This window comes from Phaseolus vulgaris, chromosome 1 (genome assembly GCF_051622355.1).
Source record: "Phaseolus vulgaris cultivar YP4 chromosome 1, ASM5162235v1, whole genome shotgun sequence".
Lineage (NCBI taxonomy): Eukaryota > Viridiplantae > Streptophyta > Magnoliopsida > Fabales > Fabaceae > Phaseolus > Phaseolus vulgaris.
The window spans coordinates 16,619,417-16,638,313 of record NC_143498.1 but is presented as its reverse complement, the minus strand read 5'-3'; the positions used below and the strand labels follow the sequence as shown (position 1 = coordinate 16,638,313).

General features: G+C 43.0%; 2 protein-coding genes across 2 annotated transcripts in view; both read left to right on the top strand.

The window, feature by feature from the left end:
* Positions 1 to 4,406, top strand: part of LOC150029534 (uncharacterized) — a 56,966-nt gene extending 52,560 nt beyond the window's left edge. Inside the window, exons 3-5 of the mRNA XM_090295710.1 lie at positions 3,222 to 3,409; positions 3,497 to 4,125; positions 4,292 to 4,406. Coding sequence (XP_090151836.1) covers positions 3,222 to 3,409; positions 3,497 to 4,125; positions 4,292 to 4,406 — 932 coding nt within the window. The remainder of the gene's footprint in view (positions 1 to 3,221; positions 3,410 to 3,496; positions 4,126 to 4,291) is intronic.
* A 5,670-nt stretch (positions 4,407 to 10,076) lies between these two features.
* LOC150029533 (uncharacterized) lies at positions 10,077 to 10,436 on the top strand. The gene has a single exon (XM_090295708.1). It carries the CDS (start codon positions 10,077 to 10,079, stop codon positions 10,434 to 10,436), a length of 360 nt encoding a protein of 119 aa, XP_090151834.1.
* The last annotated feature ends 8,461 nt before the right edge of the window (positions 10,437 to 18,897 follow it).

The window sequence follows — 18,897 nt, the reverse complement described above, 5'->3', positions numbered from 1 at the left end:
GAGCCCCCAGACAACATCATCTGGGTGTGGAATGCCGTCAGATGCGCCTCCGGGTCTTCTACCCCTTTGAACGACGCTTTTACCCCCACCAGGTTGGAAGGCACCATGGTTCCCATAATCTCAGGGGAGAATGGCATGGGAAATGCCCTTGGAGGTGAAGGCTGCCTAGACACCCTTTCGTCAACAACGTGCTCCCTCTGCGCCTGCAGCGTTCTTCTCAACTCTTCGTTGACACGATTCAGTTCGTCGTTCCTGCTTTGCGACGCGGCCAACTCCGTCTGCATCCTTTCTTGTTCGACTTTCGACGCTGCTGCGTTATCCTGCAGCGTGCGCACCATTTCCAGGACCTGCGCCATTGTCACAGCTCCTTCATCAGCGGATGGCGCAGGCGATGGTTGTCTGTTTCTAGGCATCTTCTCTATCAGAGAAACTGATAAAACTCTGGTGAGCTTTAAAACTGTGGTATATATGGGACAACGATTCACTCGGGCCCCACGGTGGGCGCCAAATGATCCTGCCGGCAACTTGAACGTGGGTGAATCGCTTCGTAACACTTTCCGCCCTGTCTTCGCGACTGCGTCTCCTGAAGAATCACCTTCTGAACTCTCTCTCTCAGATGGCTTCAAGATGTGACCTGCAAAATACACAGACGGCGCCTCTAGCGGCCGTTTGCACTCCGACGATCAAGTTAGTTCAACAGAACCACCAGAAACTGGAAACTTAGCAAAATGTGTGTGTGTAGAACTTGCACTCTATTTTTTTGTCTCTCTCCCCTACTCTCACTCCGATTCTGCCTTTTATCTCTCTTTCCCTGCTCCTGGGCATAACAGAATTCTGTTATGCTTTTCTGGCATGTGTCAGAACCCTGTCATGCTTTTCAGAGAAAGCGTACCTTCAGAATCAGCAATGGGGAGCGTGAGAGTCTGCACATGTCTGCGCTTGGCTGCACCTGTCTGTACCTTTAGCGGTACGGAGTGCTCTTTTGTCTGGACCGCACCCCTCCCAGATGGTGACACGTGGAGGCCTGCAACTCACATCTAACCACACGCGTGTCACTTACTGGAAGGGCTCTAGCGCCTCTCCTTGTCCGCCTAAGCTACGCCCTTGCGGAGTAACTTAGGGTGCTTCTCTTATCTGGGTAAATTGCACACTCTTAGGAGTGGACGTCGGGTGTGGCTGGTCTAGGCGCACTCACCGAACGTTACTCTCTGTGTAGGCGACTTACCCTTCTGGATGACACGCACGTAATGGGTTGAGGGAATCACCAGTCACTGACTGGCTTACTAGTTCCCTCAGGCCACTCTCGTGCATGGTTCCTTGAGGTGTGCTCATGCGAGGTCCATGCGTAACGCTCTCGCTGGGAACCTTAGTCCCAGTTTAACTGCGTGTAACACGAGACCCCGATGACAATACACCCGATGACTGATCAGTGTTTATTCGCTACTCGCGCTCTGCCTCCAGGCGCGAGTCTGGGAACTGGTCTGCTGGTGGTCACTTGGCTTCTGACCACCGATCACCATTCTGGGTGATCTGTCCCCCGACCTCTCTACCGCCTGATCTGTCGGTGGTAACTTGGTTACTGACCACCGATCACCTCTCTTGGCGGTCGTCCCCCTACCTCTTTGCCACTTAGCCCACGTGTCACCCTGCGAATAGTCCACGTAGTTCTCTGATGCTGACGTCATCGACTACCGATGACCGATCGGATCACCCTTGATCTTTTGAAAGGAAAATTTTATTGGCCACACATGAGAAAGGATGTCCAAAGACATTGTTCTAGATGCATTTCATGTTTATGTAGGTACCAATGAAGACGAAGACAATTTGGATTTGAGGACAAATCCTTTCCAAGGGGGAGGGGATGATGGAAGAGGGCCAAGCACAACCTTCCATGAAAGGCAACCACAAGAGCGTCTAGGACAAGGACAAGAGCGTCTAGGGCAAGAGCGTCTGGGACCAAGGCAAGAGCGTCTAGGACAAGGGCAAGAACGTCTAGGACCAAGGCAAGAGCGTCTAGGACAAGGGCAAGAGCGTTTAGGACCAATCACAAGGTCCATGTCCAAGAGAGTGGAAGAAGATTTCGATCAAGCTACGGATGGAAGGGAGACATATTTATATATGTTCCAAGAAGGCCCATCAAGTGTAGCCTAGTTTTAATTGTGGTGCAAATAACATAGCATTGTGAACCTTTGTTTAAATTCTGCAAATTAGGATTAAGAAAGGATTAACCTAGATTAGCTACGGTTTTCTAGAACCTACCACTAATCTAGGACCGACCATGTGAAGGTTAGGAGGCCATGTGCTCCATGTGCCTCCATGTGCTTCTCATTTGCATGTCATTTAGGTTACATTTGCTTCTTATTTACTTTGCTATTTACGGTCTTCCTTAGGCTATAAAAGGAGGAGCCTACCTCATGTAATTTCAAGATTAAATTGAGTATTGTTATGCTGCCAAACTTGAGCCATACTTTACTCCCTTGCCCAAGATTTAGGTCTTAATCTTCAATCCTTCACCTACCAAAGGGGGCTGGCCGAACCTCCCTCAATTTCCCTACTCTCATGCACCTTCAAGGCAGCCACACCTCCTAGGAGGGCCTTGATCCATCAAAAAACCACTAAGCTTCCGCAAACCACCCAAAAACCACAAAAGAGAAGAGCTCAATGCCATCAATAACCCCATGCCACTCTCCTCTTAGAGATTCTAACGGACATGTCAAATCTCATGTCCGCGGAATAAACATCTGGATACCTCGCTCCCTTGGGCTCATCTTCCTCACTCTATCAAGTAGGCCATACTCATACTTTGTGCCAGAAATTTCAACTCTACTGTCGTGAAAACTTTTAAAAACAATCCTCTTGAAATAACCAGAATCCCCCACAATTTTGTTGCTCCAAATTCGGCCCGCAATGCCATTTGCATCGTTCATCGACCAAATGTTTGGAAATCTCAAGCTTATTCTAGTTGAGCAATTACCCACATGAACACTAGCCATTGATTCTTCCATTCCCAAGAAATCAAAAATAGATTTTGGAAACCTTGAAATCATTTACAGAAACTCCTCTTGCAAATGTAATACTCTTGCGAAAATCTTGAAAATAAGGTTCACTATCTTGTTAAAACTGTGGATAAGCTTTCTAAAGGTCAATCCAACTTTTAGAGTGTCTTGGCATCTCAAAACTGTGTTTTTGGAAAAGCTGGATTGGATTTTAACCCACAAAAGCTTCGGTGTCTGTCTTGGTTAACGGGAGTCCAACTAAAGAGTTCTTTCCTAGAAAGGGTCTTCGTCAGGGCGACCCGCTTGCCCCTTTTCTCTTTCTTATTGTGGCAGAAGGGTTAGCAGGAGTGACAAGGGTAGCAGAAGAGAAGAAGTTGATTGACAGTTTGGAGGTCGGAAAGGATAAAGTAAAGGTAAATATGTTACAATACGCAGACGACACCTTTTTCTCTTGTGAAGCAAATACCAAAAGCTTTTTTAATATCAAGGCGATTTTGCAGTGTTTTGAGCTCTCTTTTGGGTTAAGGGTTAACTTTGCGAAGAGTAGGATCGGAGGAACGGGGATGGACCAGGTCATACTTCAGCGTTTCGCAGCGATTCTTAACTGTGATACGATGGTTTCTCCTTTCATTTATTTGGGTTTGCCAGTTGGAGGAAGTCATAAGCGCGGTGCTTTTTGGAACGAAGTGATTGAGAAAGTGCAGGCCAGATTAAGCAGGTGGAAGGGAAGAATTTTGTCGATGGCTGGGAGGATTTGTCTGATAAGGTCTGTGCTTTCTGCTATTCCGTTATTCTTTATGTCGTTATTCAAATTGCCTTCTGGGGTGGAAAGGAAGTTGATCAAGATTCAAAGGGATTTTCTCTGGGGATGGGGCGCAGATGGAAGGAAGATTGCTTGGGCTTCCTGGAACTTGGTTTGTAAGCCTCGTGAGTTCGGGGGGCTTGTAATCATACATCCAAAGCAGTTCAACTTGGCTTTGTTGGGGAAGTGGATTTGGAGATTGGGTTCGGTTGAGGTAGGCCTTTGGAAGGAAGTCCTTTTTTCTAAGTACGGCGGTTGGAGAGGTTTGGGAGAGGAAGGTAAAGGTAGAAATTGCTCTCTTTGGTGGAAAGATCTGAAGGAAGTTTGGTCTTTAGAGGGTTGGGGGAGAAGTTTCGAAGACAATTTTGAGTGGAAAGTAGGCGATGGGAAGGATATCTTTTTCTGGAAGGATAGATGGTTGAAGGGGGAGGCGCTGAAGAGTGTATATACTAGACTTTTCTCCATCAGCTCTAACAAAGACTCAAATTTGCAGGAGGTGGGGTCTTGGACTAACGGAAGATGGTTTGGCAGCTCGATTGGAGGAGGTCGTTTTTCGAATGGGAGAATCCGATGACGGATCAGTTGAGCCAGCTCCTGCTTGGGGTTGAGGTTGTCCCAGGTGAGGTTGATAAATGGATTTGGAAGGTTGGGGGTCTCCAATTTTTTAGGTCAGCTCTGCGTATAACCTTATTAGGAAGGATAATGAGGTGGTTTCTTCGCCGATTTTCTGTAAGTTATGGGGGTCCAAGGCAATTCCTTCAGCATGGCTTTTGGCTTGGAGGGTGTTGGAAAATAAGCTTGCTACTAGGGTTAATCTTAGTAGAAGAGGGGTGTAGTTAGAAAGTTTGTGGTGCGTATTTTGCGGGAATGAGGAAGAGTCTGGTAGTCACTTGTTCTTTGGATGCAATTTTGCTTGGCGAGTTTGGTGTTTATGCTACAGATGGCTTGGGATTCTGTTTGTGTCTCACATTGAGCCGAAGCTGAACTTTGATCAGTTTAGGCTGAGCTTTTCTTCTGAGACGGGTCTGGTAGTTTGGAACACAATCTGGGTAGGGGTGGTTAGTGAAATTTGGAGTCACAGGAATCGCTTAATTTTCAAAGGAGGAGTGGCAGATGTATCTGAAGTTTTTGCATTGGTACAAGTAAAGGTGTGGTCCTGGGTGTCTACAAATTCCCGGTCAGTTTCTTTCTCCTATTCTGATTGGTGTTTGGAACCAATGGAGTGTATGAGGTTAGTTTACTAAAGTTTTTTTTTTTAGTTTATATAAGGACATGGTTTGTTTTGTTGGTTTTGGTGGTATGTAACTGGAATTAGAAAAACAACCGATTGGACCATCGGAACAACCGATTGTTACATGCTTCTATTGCATGAAAAGAGGTCATTCGGTGAGGTTCTGTAAAATCAGAAAATCTGTTGTTCCTAGAGGCTTTATGAAGTGGATTCCTAAGTGCAATAAAGATTCAATTGATGAATATAAACAAAATGGACCCACATTCATAAGGGGACAAAACATTTGTACTTGAAAATCTTCTTTGTAGGAAACCTTGGAGGAGAGCAAGCAACAATGGTACTTGGACAGTGGATGCTCCAAGCACATGACAGGGGACACATCAAAGTTCCTGAGCATCTCCTTTAAGCAAGAAGGGCATGTCACCTATGGGGACAACAATATAGAAAGATTCTTGGGAGAGGATCCATAGAAGACAAAGACATCTTGGTCATCCATGAAGTGCTCTATGTAGAAGGTCTAAAGCATAATCTGCTGAGCATTAGCCAACTATGTGACAAGGGATATCAAGTGATGTTCAAGTCAAACACATGTGAAATCTGTCTACCCAACACAAAAGAGGTAATGTTGGTAGGTAAGAGAGTAAATAATGTGTATCTTCTAGATATCTCTTCACCATGTTCAATTGGATGTCTTCTAACCAAGCAAGATGAATCTTGGCTTTGGCATAGAAGAATTACTCATATTCACACGAATCACTTGAACAAGCTAATTTCAAGGGATCTTGTGATTGGGCTACCAAAGCTCAAGTTTGAGAGGGATCACATTTGTGAAACGTGCCAAAAGGGAAACAAGTGAAAAGTTCTTTTAAAATAAAAAATGTTGTTTCTTCTTTAAAACCCCTTGAACTTCTTCACATGGATCTCTTTGGACCCTCAAGAACTATGAGTCTTGGTGGAAATTATTATGCTCATGTTATTGTTGATGACTTTTCTAGGTTCACTTGGACTCTTTTCTTGGAATCAAAGAGTGATGCCTTTTCGGCATTCAAGAAGCTAGCAAGAAGGTTACAAAATACAAAGAACTGCAACATAGGCTCTATTAGAAGTGATCATGGAGGAGAATTCCAAAATGAGAAGTTCAGCAAGTTCTGTGAGAAGGTGGGGATTCTGCACAACTTCTCCGCTCCAAGAACTCCACAGCAAAATGGTGTGGTAGAAAGGAAAAACAAGTCTCTTGAAGAGCTAGCAAGGACAATGCTCAGTGAATCATCTCTTCCTAAGTACTTTTGGGCGGATGCAGTGAGCACGTCTTGTTATGTGATGAATAAAGTGCTTATTAGGCCCATTCTGATGAAGACTCCATATGAACTATTCAATGGGAGGAAGCCTAACATCAATCATCTTAGAGTTTTTGGCTGCAGTTGTTTCGTTCTCAACAATGGAAAGGAAAACTTGGGGAAGTTTGATGAGAAAGCGGATCTTGGCATCTTCATAGGGTATTCTCTCACAAGTCATGCATATAGAATCTACAATAAGAGGTTGATGACTATAGAAGAATCAATTCATGTTGTCTTTGATGAGGTATGTACCGACCCGTCCCCGGGCGTTGACCAAAGTCAAAGTCAAACATATGGTGGGACCCACCAAGGGGCCCTAAGGAAGAAAGTTAATAGGTTGACCGCACTGGGTGTAGCCAGGTTGAGGCATCGCTAGGATGAGGCGTCGATAATGTCAACCCCCGATACCCACGGGTAGGGAAGACCGTGGAGGGGGCGGCACAATAAGAGGCCACGGTACGGACGAGGAGGCCTCAGACCTCGGTACCTCAAAACAGTAATAAAGAGAAGAGAAAGGTGGCTTCAAAGCCATATTCTCAGTACTAGTAGGGAGTAACCTGACTCGTGAAGTACCCACGCCACCTCTGGAGAATCCCTGGGACAAATACGACCCAGCAGAGGGGCACGCCCAGGGGTGAACCATGTGCGTGGTACGAGAGGAAGGTAGATACACTCCCCGGGGCGAGTGACTGGAGGCTGGGGCGCATGAGTTGGCACCCAGAGAGTCACCCCCTTCGCCGAATGTACTTCGAGGAAGGAAGACTTACACGCTGGAATTTCCCTAAGTTGGGTTACAGCGTCGTAAGGCCTTCCACGTGGAGTTGCGCTTAAGTCGGATAAGCCACGTGGCAGCAAGCACTGAAACTCAAGGTATATAAGCCTTTCTGAAAGCTTAGTGAGGTACGTTTAATTACTTAGACGTTTTTACGCATTAGACACTTTACACAGTTTACACACGCTCTAATCATTCGCTCGCTTACTCACTGTACGCACGAGTGGTTGGAGAGAGAAAAAGTTAGCTACGATTCAGTTACACACCTTCAGAGCATTCAGTTATGGTGCTCTAATACGGAGGTGTTTGATGTTTCTTGCTTGCTGACTTGATAGTCGAAGTTCAAACGGCCGCGAGGGCACCCTTTTGCTCACTTCATTTCAAGTATTCACGGCGGAGTAGGGTGGAGATCTGAGGTTAAGACGAAGGAGTCCTTGTTCGCGAGTCAGAGCAATGCACGAAGATTTTCTCGGTGAACCGGCAGGAACATTTGGCGCCCACCGTGGGGCAGATCTAAAACATTAGTCCCACCTCAACTGTTGAGGAGTTCAGTTGCAGTTTTCGAGTTAGATTTTCAAGAATCTTCCAAGTTCCACCGTTCATCGGGAAGTTTACGCAGTTTCACCGATTGCTTTCGGTTCAGTTCAAGTTTTCGTCATTCGATTGTTGAAGTTTAGTTCAGTTCACCGTTCGTCGTGGAAGTTTGCTCAGTTTCCACCGTTTGTTCGTGTTTGTTTGAAGTTTGCTGAAGATACACTGTTGGTCGTGGTTCTTTGGTAGTTTACTTTATTTCCACCGATCGTTTTCCGATCGAGCTCAGTTTTGACCGTTTGTTTCGTCAGTCCAGTTCTGTTCCCATCATTTTCTTTGTTTTCTTGAATTTTCAACTGTTCGTTCTTCAGTTTCACGTTCGTCTGCAATTTCGTTCGGTTCCACCAGAGAGTTTGTCAAGAACCACCGTAACAGCCTGAAGATTTCAAAAAAACCGCTGAAAATGAGGACAACGAGACAAAGTTCGACGCGCGCTAAGAGCGGAGACATGACCATGCACCATGTCATGGATATGATGCAAGGTTTCAAGAAGCAATGGCGGCATCAAAGCTTGAGCAAGAGCGCATGCAGGCGAATCTCGTGGCATCTCAGGCGAGAAATGAGAGCTATGCCGTACGAATGAGGAGTTGCGCCGCGGGTTGCGCAACATCTTAGGGCTACGTGATGCAGATGAGCACAAGTGTTTCACTCCACCGAGGGAGTTCTCTACGCCGTTCTCGCAGTCGATCCCTAACACGTTCGTAGGTCCTAAAGTGACTTTTCACGGGAATGGAAGATCCCAAAGCGCATCTCACTGTGTTCCACACGCAGATGATGCTGGTAGGCGGCTCCGACGCTGTAAGATGCAAGCTCTTCATGAGCACGTTGACTGGGATGGGCATGGACTAGTTCATCAGCCTTCCAGATGGCCATATCACCTCCTTCGCACATCTTTCACAGCTGTTCAGGGAGCAGTACCTAGCAAACAGAGCTCCACCACCAGTTTCGTACGACTTGTTTGACGTAAAGCAGTATCAAGGCGAAACCTTGAAGGAATACATCAATCGCTTCGGAGCGCAAATGGTGAAGGGTTGCACCACGGAGGAGCCTATGATCGTCTACGCGTTCAGAAAGGGAATGTGCCCTGGGCCTTTCTGTGAGTCGATCATCCGAAGTCGCCCCGAACCTTTGCTGAGATAAGGCGTCGTGCTATGGAACACATCGCCACTGAGGGCGAAGCACCCGCAGATGGCTGCGTATCTGAGGTACGTCCAAGTCTTGAAGGGAGCTTTCGCTGTGTTTGAGCTGGTGCATGTCCAGAGAGAGCAAAATGCCCGTGCTGACCTGCTCGCCAAGCTGGCTAGCTCAGGCAAGGGGGAAGGCAGAGGACAGTCATCCGGGAAACCCTCAAGGCGCCGCGAAATTTTGTGGCAGATAATAGGGTGGATATCCTCCATATCAGCACGTCAAGAAGAAAGCCAAGGAGTCATCGGTCGTTGATTCAAGACACGGCGAGGGCCCCCGCGTCAGCGCTTAGGCGGCCTCGCCCGAAGAAGAGAATTGTGCGCAGGTGTGTGCCTTGGAAGAAGGGGATACGTGGATGACGCCTTATAGGCGATACATTGCAGATGGGATTCTCCCAGCGGAGCCTGGAGAGGGCAAGAGGATAAAGAGAAACTCCACAAGGTACGTCCTCCTCGATGGAGTGCTGTTTAGGCATGGGTTCACGCACCCTATTCTGACATGTGTAAGCAGCAACGAGTGTACGAGGATCATGTCAGAGCTCCACGAGGGGATTTGTGGAAGCCACGTAGGAGGAAGATCATTAGCTTCTAAGGTGATTCGCGCAGGGTTTTATTGGCCGTCGGTGAGGGAAGATTGTGCGAGATACGCCCAGCGATGCAAGCAGTGTCAAATGCACGCTGACTGGCACAAGGCGCCTCCAGAAGAGCTGAGGTCGATTTATAGCTCGTGGCCTTTTCACACATGGGGAATCGACATTCTGGGGCCTTTCCCTTTGGCGATAAGGCAGATGAAGTACTTGATAGTCGCCATCAAGTACTTCACGAAGTGGATAGAAGCAGAACCAGTGGCACAGATTACTGCACATAAGGTGCAACACTTTGTGTGGAAGAATATTGTGTGCCGCTTCGGTATGCTGAGGCGTCTCATCTCAGATAATGGCACTCAGTTTGCCAGCCTGCAAATGAGCAAGTTGTGCGCGGAAGTAGGCATAAAGCAGGTGTTCGCGTCTGTCGAACACCCCCAGACGAACAGACAGATGGAGTCCGCGAACAGAATTTTGTTGAGGGGGTTGAAGCGAAGACTTGAGAAAGCTAAAGGGGCGTGGGCGGAAGAAGCACCAAGGATTGTGTGGGCTTACCACACGACGCCTCAATCTTCCACCATGGAGACGCCGTTCAGCCTAGTATATGGGTCAGATGCCATGATCCCGGTAGAGATTCACGAGAGCTCGCCCCATTTTCAAAGCTTTGTGGCAAAGGAGTCCAACGAGGAAAGAAGGGTGAATCTAGACCTGTTGGACAAGGCCAGAGAAGAGGCGAGAATAATGGCTGAAGCCGTGAAGAGAAAAGTGGAGCATGAGTACAACTCTAAGGTGAAGCCGCGGCAGTTCCAAGTGGCTGACCTGGTTATGCGGAAGGCTCATCCCTATGAGTTGGAGAACAAGTTGTCTCCCAAGTGGACCAGACCCTTGAGACTCTGGAAGGAGGCCCCATTCCACGCAGCTGGAACGCAGCCAATTTAAAGTTTTATTTCAGCTAAAAACACTATGTAGTACACAGTTTAAAAGGGGACACTCTTTTTCCCTCTCGGGGATTTTTTAATGAGGTAACCCAAGTAAAAAAGAAGTTCAAGAATACATTGTCTCATCTTTCCTTTTCTCGCATTGTAAAGAAACGCTAAAGGGAAGGGGCGTGATTCATTAAGAAACGAACCCGCCTCCTTGGTGTTAGACACCTCAGTTGGAGGGACGTGGATATCTCCTCTGGGCATGGACACTAAGCGAACGAGCCAGCTTGGATGTGTAGACACCCCAAAGGGAGTGGCGGGAGCACACTCTCCGGGCGTGGGTGACACGTTTGTAAGGTACGTATAATAAAGTTTAAAATCTAGGCGTTTAGTCCCTGAGCAGGGGTTAACAAATTCCTTCGGGACGCACCCTCCCCAGGTAAGAACGACTAGCCCCAGTGTTCGACGTTTAGACACCTCGCAAGGAAGTGGCGGGGGGCGTTTCCTTCGAGTGTGGGCGTCGAGCAGTGAGGAAGTTTGGAGCAGTGTAGAGCCAGGTGACTTGGTGCAGAGACACGTCATGTAGGAGAAGCACCATCCTTAGGGAAACCTTGTCCTTGGGCATAATCACCAAAGTCCATGGTCATCTTGGTGTTTAGACACACCGGGGATGATACGACACTACTCTCAGCATGTCTCTCCTCAGGCGTGGGCACCAAGTGCGCAAAGATAAGGGCTAAGTTGCCTTGGTGTTTAGACACCCCGAGGACGATACGACGCTGCTGTATTAGGCCTCTCCTTAGGCGTGGGCACCAAAGTGTGACTTTGTCCCAAGTGTTTAGACACGCTGAGGATGATACGACCTCGCATTCAGCAGGTGTCTCCTTGAGCGTGGACAACCAGTGCAGGTAAGATAAGTCCTCCTCGCCCTCGAGCGATGTCGAGGCCATAGAAGAGATAAGCCCTCCTCGCCCTCGAGCGATGTCGAGGCCACAGAAGAGATGAGTCCTCCTTCATCTTCAAACGATGATGAGGCCAGTAATACCTTTGGCAGTAAGTGCCTCAGGGTCTAAGAAGAGTAGGCAAAGAGCAAGTTGAAATTATTACAAGTCAAAGAAGCAGAAGAAACTCGAGGAGCAAAAAGAAAGCGCAGACCAGAGCAAGAAAAGGCGATGGTCAGTGAAGCGTAAACACAAGTTATCGAAAGCAGTAAAAGCAGAAAATAATGCATAAGAGAATGAAATCATTACAGAGATCAATTATATTCAGAATATATGGAAGGGGTTCACAGTAGTTATAAAGTTAAGAAAAGACAATTATGTACATATGTAGTGTTTAACAAAGGTACAAAAAGAGGCTAATCCTCTGGAGCCTTTAGAGGCACAATCTTGCCATCCTCTATCTCATTGAAAGAACTGCAGTCGAAGACGTTGATTCCTAGGTTCGCGCAGGTCGCTTGGGCAACGGCATCAGCAAACCCATCGGTGAACGCAGTCGTAGGCTCTTGGACTAGCTTTTCCTCTGTTGCCTCGAAGTTTTCAGCTTGGGAGGCCAACTCCTCGTCTTTGGTTGCAGAGACTTTGACCAACACCGCCCACAGTTTAGCTTCAAGCAGTTCAAAGTCCTTAACCTTAGTCCATGAATTTATTGTATATATTTGATAGATGAGTCTCTATAATGTGATAAACATTGGTTTTCAAGAAATGAGAATGAAAAGGCTTGAAACTAGTTTTTTGTTGTAATTGCATTAATTTATTGTATGAATTTGATAGATGAGTCTCTATAGTAATGATAAACATTGATTTTCAATAAATTAGCATGAAAAGACTTGAAACTAGTTTTTTTGTGGTAGTTGCATGAATTTATTGTATATATTTGATACATAAGTCTCTATAGTAGTGATAGACATTGGTTTTTAATAAATTAGCATGAAAAGACTCGAAACTAGTTTTTTTGTGGTAGTTGCATGAATTTAGTGTATATATTTGATAGATGAGGTTCTATAGTAGTGATAAATATTTGTTTTCAAGAAATTACGATGAAAAGATTTGAAACTAGTTTTTTTGCTGTAGTTGCATGAATTTATTGTATATATTTGATAGATGAGTCTCTATAGTAGTAATAAACATTGGTTTTCAAGAAATTAAGATGAAAAGACTTGAAACTACTTTTTTATGGTAGTTGCATAAATTTATTGTATATATTTGATAGATAAATCTCTATAGTAGTGATATACATTGGTTTTAGGGAAATTAGCATGAAAAGACTTCAAACTAGTTTTTTGGTGGTAGTTGTATGAATTTGATCTATATATTTGATAGATGAGTCTTTAGATAGTTTATAATACCGATAGTCATTGATTTAAAACAAATTAGCTTGAAAAGACTCGAAAGTAGTTTTTTTTGTAATTGCATGAATTTATTGTATATATTTGATTGATGAATCTCTATAGTAGTGATAAACATTGGTTTTCAAGAAATAAGGATCAAAAGACTTGAAACTATATTTTTTGTGGTAGTTGCATGAATTTATTATATATATTTGATAGATGAGTCTCTATAGTAGTGATACACATTGGTTTTCAAGAAATTAGCATGAAAAGACTTGAAAGTAGTTTTTTGTGGTAGTTGCATGGATTTATTGTATATATTTGATAGATAAGTCTCTATAGCAGTGATAGACAATGGTTTTCAAGAAATTAGCATGAAAAGACTTGAAACTAGTTTTTTTGTGGAAGTTGCATGAATTTATTGTATATATTTGATAGACGAGTCTTTAGATAGTTTATAATAGTGATAGACAATGATTTACAAGAATTTAGCTTGAAAAGACTCGAAACTAGTTTTTTAGTGGTAGTTGCATGAATTTATTGTATATATTTGATAGATAAGTCTCTATAGTAGAGATAAACATTGGTTTTCAAGAAATTAATATGAAAAGACTTGAAACTAGTTTTTTTTTGTGGTAGTTGCTTGAATTTATTGTATATTTTTGATAGATAAATCTCTATAGTAGTGATAGACATTGGTTTTCAAGAAATTAGCATGAAAAGACTTGAAACTAGTTTTTTGTGCTAGTTGCATGAATTTATTGTATATATTTCATAGATGAGTCTTTAGATAGTTTATAATAGTGATAGACATTGATTTTAAAAAAATTAGCTTGGAAAGACTCGAAACTAGTTTTTTTGTGGTACTTGCATGACTTTTTTTTTATATATTTGATAGATTAGTCTCTATAGTAGTGATAGACATTGATTTTCAAGAAATTAGATTGAAAAGACTTGAGACTAGTTTTTTGTGGTAGTTGCATGAATTTATTGTATATATTTGATAAATAAGTCTCTTTAGTAGTGAGAGACATTGGTTTTTTTGTCTTTAGCATGAAAATATATCAAACTTGTTTTTGGTGTTTGTTATATGAATTTGTTCTATATATTTGATAGATGAGTCTTTAGATAGTTTATAATAGTGATAGACATTGGTTCTCAAGAAATTAGAATTAAAAGACTTGGAACTAGTTTTTTGTGGTAGTTGCATGAATTTATTTTATATATTTGATAGATAAGTCTCTATAGTAGTGATAGACATTGGTTTTCAAGAAATTAGCATGAAAATACTTGAAACTCATTTTTTTTGTGGTAGTTGCATGAATTTGTTGTATATATTTGATACGTAAATCTCTAGAGTAGTTATAGACATAGGTTTTTAAGAAATTACCATGAAAAGACTTGAAACTAGTTTTTTATGGTAGTTGCATGAATTTATTGTATATATTTGATAGAATAATCTCTATAGCAGTGATAGACATTGGTTTTCAAGAAATTAGCATGAAAAGACTTGAAATTGGTTTTTTGTGCTAGTTGCATGAAGTTATTGTATATATTTCATAGACTTGTCTTTAAATAGTTTATAATAGTGATAAACATTCATTTACAAAAAATTAGCTTGAAAAGACTCGTAACTAGTGTTTTTGTGGTACTTGCATGAGTTTTTTGTATATATTTGATAGATGAATCTCTATAGTAGTGATAGACATTGGTTTTCAAGAAATTAGGATGAAAAGACTTGAAACTAGTTTTTTTGTGGTAGTTGCATGAATTTATTGTATATATTTGATAGTTGAGTCTCTACATTGGTTTTCAAGATATTAGCATGAAAAACCGTGAAACTAGTTTTTTTGTGGTAGTTGCATGAATTTATTGTATATATTTGATAGGTGAGTCTTTAGGTAGTTTATAATAGTGATAGACATTGATTTACAAGAAATTAATATGAAAAACACTCGAAACTAGTTTTTTTTTGTAGTTGTATAAATTTATTGTATATATTTGATAGATGAGTCTCCATAGTAGTGATAAACATTGGTTTTCAAAAAATTCGCATGAAAAGACTTGAAACTAATTTGTGGTGGTAGTTGTATGAATTTGTTTTATATATTTGATAGATGAGTCTTTAGATAGTTTATAATAGTGATAGTCCTTTATTTAGAATAAATTAGCCTGAAATGACTGGAAACTAGTTTTTTTGTGGTACTTGCATGAATTTATTATATATATTTGATAGATGAGTCTCTATAGTAGTGATAGAGATTGGTGTTGAATCAAGCGATGTTCAAGCTTTGAAGAATCCAAATCCTTTGAAGGATGTTGAAGCCTCTGCTGTGCTTGATGTTGCTGTGCTGGTTTAGCTTAGTTTTGGGGTAGTTTGGATGTTGTAATCCACCCTTTGATTAAATCTAAAGCATAAGCATCTCAATCTTTGTGAAAGCAAAATGTTTTCAAACTAAGTTAAAACAACCGATTGTTTTGTCGAAACAACCGATTGTTTGTACTTAGGTGTTTTGAGAAAAAGATTGAAAATTGTTTTTAAAATGGTTGAACTGTTAAGTACCAAAACAACCGATTGATTCGAAGAAAAAACCGATTGTTTGTTTTGGGACCATCACAGAAAAACTGTTTTACCTTTGACTGAGCTTTAAATGTTTTAACTGCTTACACTCTAGTCATTAAATGCTTTGACCAATCTTAAAATGCAATTTAAGAGTTTGTTAAGATTTGATAACAAACTACATCTTTGAATAAATTGAGAAAAATAGATTTGACAATTAAGAATCTTTGATAAGTTTTTGCTAAGAGTTTTTGAGTTTTTCAAAGAGCTGAGATTGCTAAGAGTTTGTGATTGATCAAAGTGTTGGAATAGGATTTTGCTTGTATAGATTTCAGATTATCTTCTGTAACAAGTGTAATCCTTGTACTCTGTTGTACAAGTTTTGTTTCTGTGTTTGCTGAGATTGGCTGTGTGTTCTTGAGGGGTTTAAGATCAACAATCTTAGTGTTGACCAAGGAGAGTGTGTTTCTTGAGGTGTTCAAGGTCATTCTCTTGGTTGTTGTGTAAGTGATCAAGGTGTGGTTGCTTAGTGGATTTCCTCAGGGTTCTGAGAAGACTGGATGTAGCTCTGGTTTTGGAGTGAACCAGTATAAACAACTGTGTACAAATCTCTCTATCCCTATCTCTTTAAATTCAGTTTTGTAAATTGATATTTGGTATAAACAACAGATTGTTTCGGTAAAACAACCGATTGTTTTTCCAGTATTGTGCTTTTGCTTTATGTTTTGGAAAAACTGAATTCTTAATCAAGGTTTCCTTGAAGAATTTTCATTCTAAGCTTAAAAGTTTCCGAAAATTCTTAAACAATTCACCCCCCTCTCGTTTAAGGCCATATATTCTAACAATTGGTTTTCAGGAAATTAGGATGAAAAGACTTGAAACTAGTTTTTTTTGCTAGTTGCATGAATTTATTACATATATTTGATAGATGAGTCTCTATAGTAGTGATAAACATTGGTTTTCAAGAAATTAGAATGAAAAGACTTGAGACTAGTTTTTTGTGGTAGTTGCATGAATTTATTGTATATATTTGATAGATAAGTCTCTATAGTAGTGATAGACATTTGTTTTTTGGTCTTTAGCATGAAAAGATATCAAACTTGTTTTTTGGTGGTAGTTATATGAATTTCTTCTATATATTTGATAGATGAGTCTTTAGATAGTTTATAATAGTGATAGACATTGATTTACAAAAAATTAGCTTGAAAAAGACTCGAAACTAGTTTTTTTGTGGTACTTGCATGAGTTTTTTTGTATATATTTGATAGATGAGTCTCTATAGTAGTGATAAAGATTGGTTTTCAAGAAATTAAGATGAAAAGACGTGAAACTAGTTTTTTTTGGTGGTAGTTGCATGAATTTATTGTATATATTTGCTAGATGAGTCTTTAGATAGTTTATAATAGTGATAGACATTGATTTTCAAGAAATTAGCATGAAAAAGGCTCAAAACTAGTGTTTTTTTGTAGTTGCATAAATTTATTGTATACATTTGATAGATGAATCTCTATAGTAGTGATAAACACTGGTTTTCAAGGAATAACGATGAAAAGACTTGAAACTAGTTTTTTTGTGGTAGTTGAATGAATTTTTTGTATATATTTGATACATGAGTTTCTATAGTAGTGATAGACATTGATTTTCAAGAAATTAGCATGAAAAGACTTGAAAGTAGTTTTTTTGTGGTAGTTGCATCAATTTATTGTATATATTTGATAGATAAGTCTCTATAGCAGTGATAGACATTGGTTTTCAAGAAATTAGCATGAAAAGGCTTGAAAAGGCTTGAAAAGCCCTGGCGATTCCCAGTTCCCTTGCTTCCTCTGGGCGGTTCCTCACCTCTTTTTCCCTATCGACGCTCTCTTCCTCAGCCTCAGCATCCAGCATGGTGACATCACCTCCGGCGACCACCTCCATCGCCGCATCAACAACTCGCCATCCTGTTGGCCTGGGCTTCACACCGGGAGGCGGCGTCGTTGTGATGTAACTCACTGACCTCTTATTCTTGAGGCTATTCTCATAGCATTTCTTTGCTTCTTTCTGGTCAGATTTGATGGTGATCACCACCCCCTCCATCGACGGCAACTTCACCTTTATGTGCCGGGTCGAGGGCACAACTCCTATTCTGTTGAGTGTTGGTCTTCCCAACAGAATGTTATATGCTGAGGGAGCATTCACGACGAGGTACTTGATTTTCTCCGTCCTCGAGCCCGCCTCATCCGTGAATGTAGTTCTTAATTCTATGTACCCCTTGACCTCCACCTGATCGCCAGCGAACCCATACAAGCACCCTCCATAGGGCCTCAGCTGGTCAAGGGGCAATTGCAGCTGTGTGAAGGTCGGCCAGAACATCACATCTGCCGAGCTTCCTTGGTCCACCAGAACCCTGTGGACCTTCCTCCCCGCTGTGACAAGCGAGATGACTATAGGATCGTTGTCATGAGGCACAACGTCCCTGAGATCTTCCCTTGTGAACGTGATGTCCACATCTGGCGAGTGGTCCTCGAACATGTCCAGCGTCATCACAGACCTCGCATACTTCTTCCTCTGTGACGCAGTTCATCCACCACCCGAGAAACCTCCTGCGATGGTGTGGATCTCTCCGTGAGTGGGCATCTCGTGCTGCTGAGCCTCACTACCTGCCGGCTGGGAGCTCGACGCGCCCCCCGTCCTCCTGTCCAGGAGGTAATCATTCAGGAAACCGCTCTTGACCAGGTCATCGAGCTGGTATCCCAATGCCAAACATGAGCCGACGGTGTGACCAAACCCCTGGTGGAATTCGCACCAGGCGTCTGGTTTTGGTCCCAACACCTTGTCGCCCACCTTCTCGGGTGCCTTGAGCCTGGCTGCTATATTGGGGATGGCGATCAGGTCCGCCAACCCCATGACAAACTTATGCTTTGGCGGGCGATTGTACTCCCTGGGGCGCCCTGGGCCCCTGCCCTTATTTTTCCTTGGATCATAAGGATGGGGGGTCCTTTGATCCCTCTTGGCCGCCGCTGTCTCCAACACCCTCTGTGGCTGGATCCTGGTCTGGGCACGTGGCCTAGCGGGGGCCATGCTCCCTCTCTTCTTGGCGACGTCACTCTCATTGGCGATGTGGGCCACCGCTAGTCGCCTAACCTCAGCAAACGTGGCAGGGTGAGCCATGATCAGTGCCTCGCAGAAAGGTCCCGGCAGCACGCCCTTTTTGAAGGCGTATACCAGCATCTCTTCGTCCTTGGCTGGCGAGCGGACCATCTGCGCCCCAAAGCGATTCAAGTAGTCCCTGAGGGACTCTCCCTGGTACTGCCTTATGTCGAACAGGTCATAAGACACCCTAGGTGGCGCCTTGTTCACTATGTACTGCTCGACGAAAAGCTTCGAAAACTGCTAGAAATTGGTTATGTGACCTGTAGGCAGGCTCACAAACCATTCCAACGCTGTTCCCTGGAGCGTGCTAACAAACATTTTGCAATACACAACATCCGAGCCTCCTGACAGCATCATCTGCGTGTGGAACGTGGTGAGATGTGCCTCAGGGATCCTCCACGCCGGTGAAAGTAGCCTTCACGGGTACCGCACTCGCAGGGATCGGCGTGTCTGTGA

Bases quoted from the DNA above. Each gene is read 5' to 3' on its own strand.
- LOC150029533 (XM_090295708.1), top strand. From the start codon at position 10,077: ATGGAGACGCCGTTCAGCCTAGTATATGGGTCAGATGCCATGATCCCG.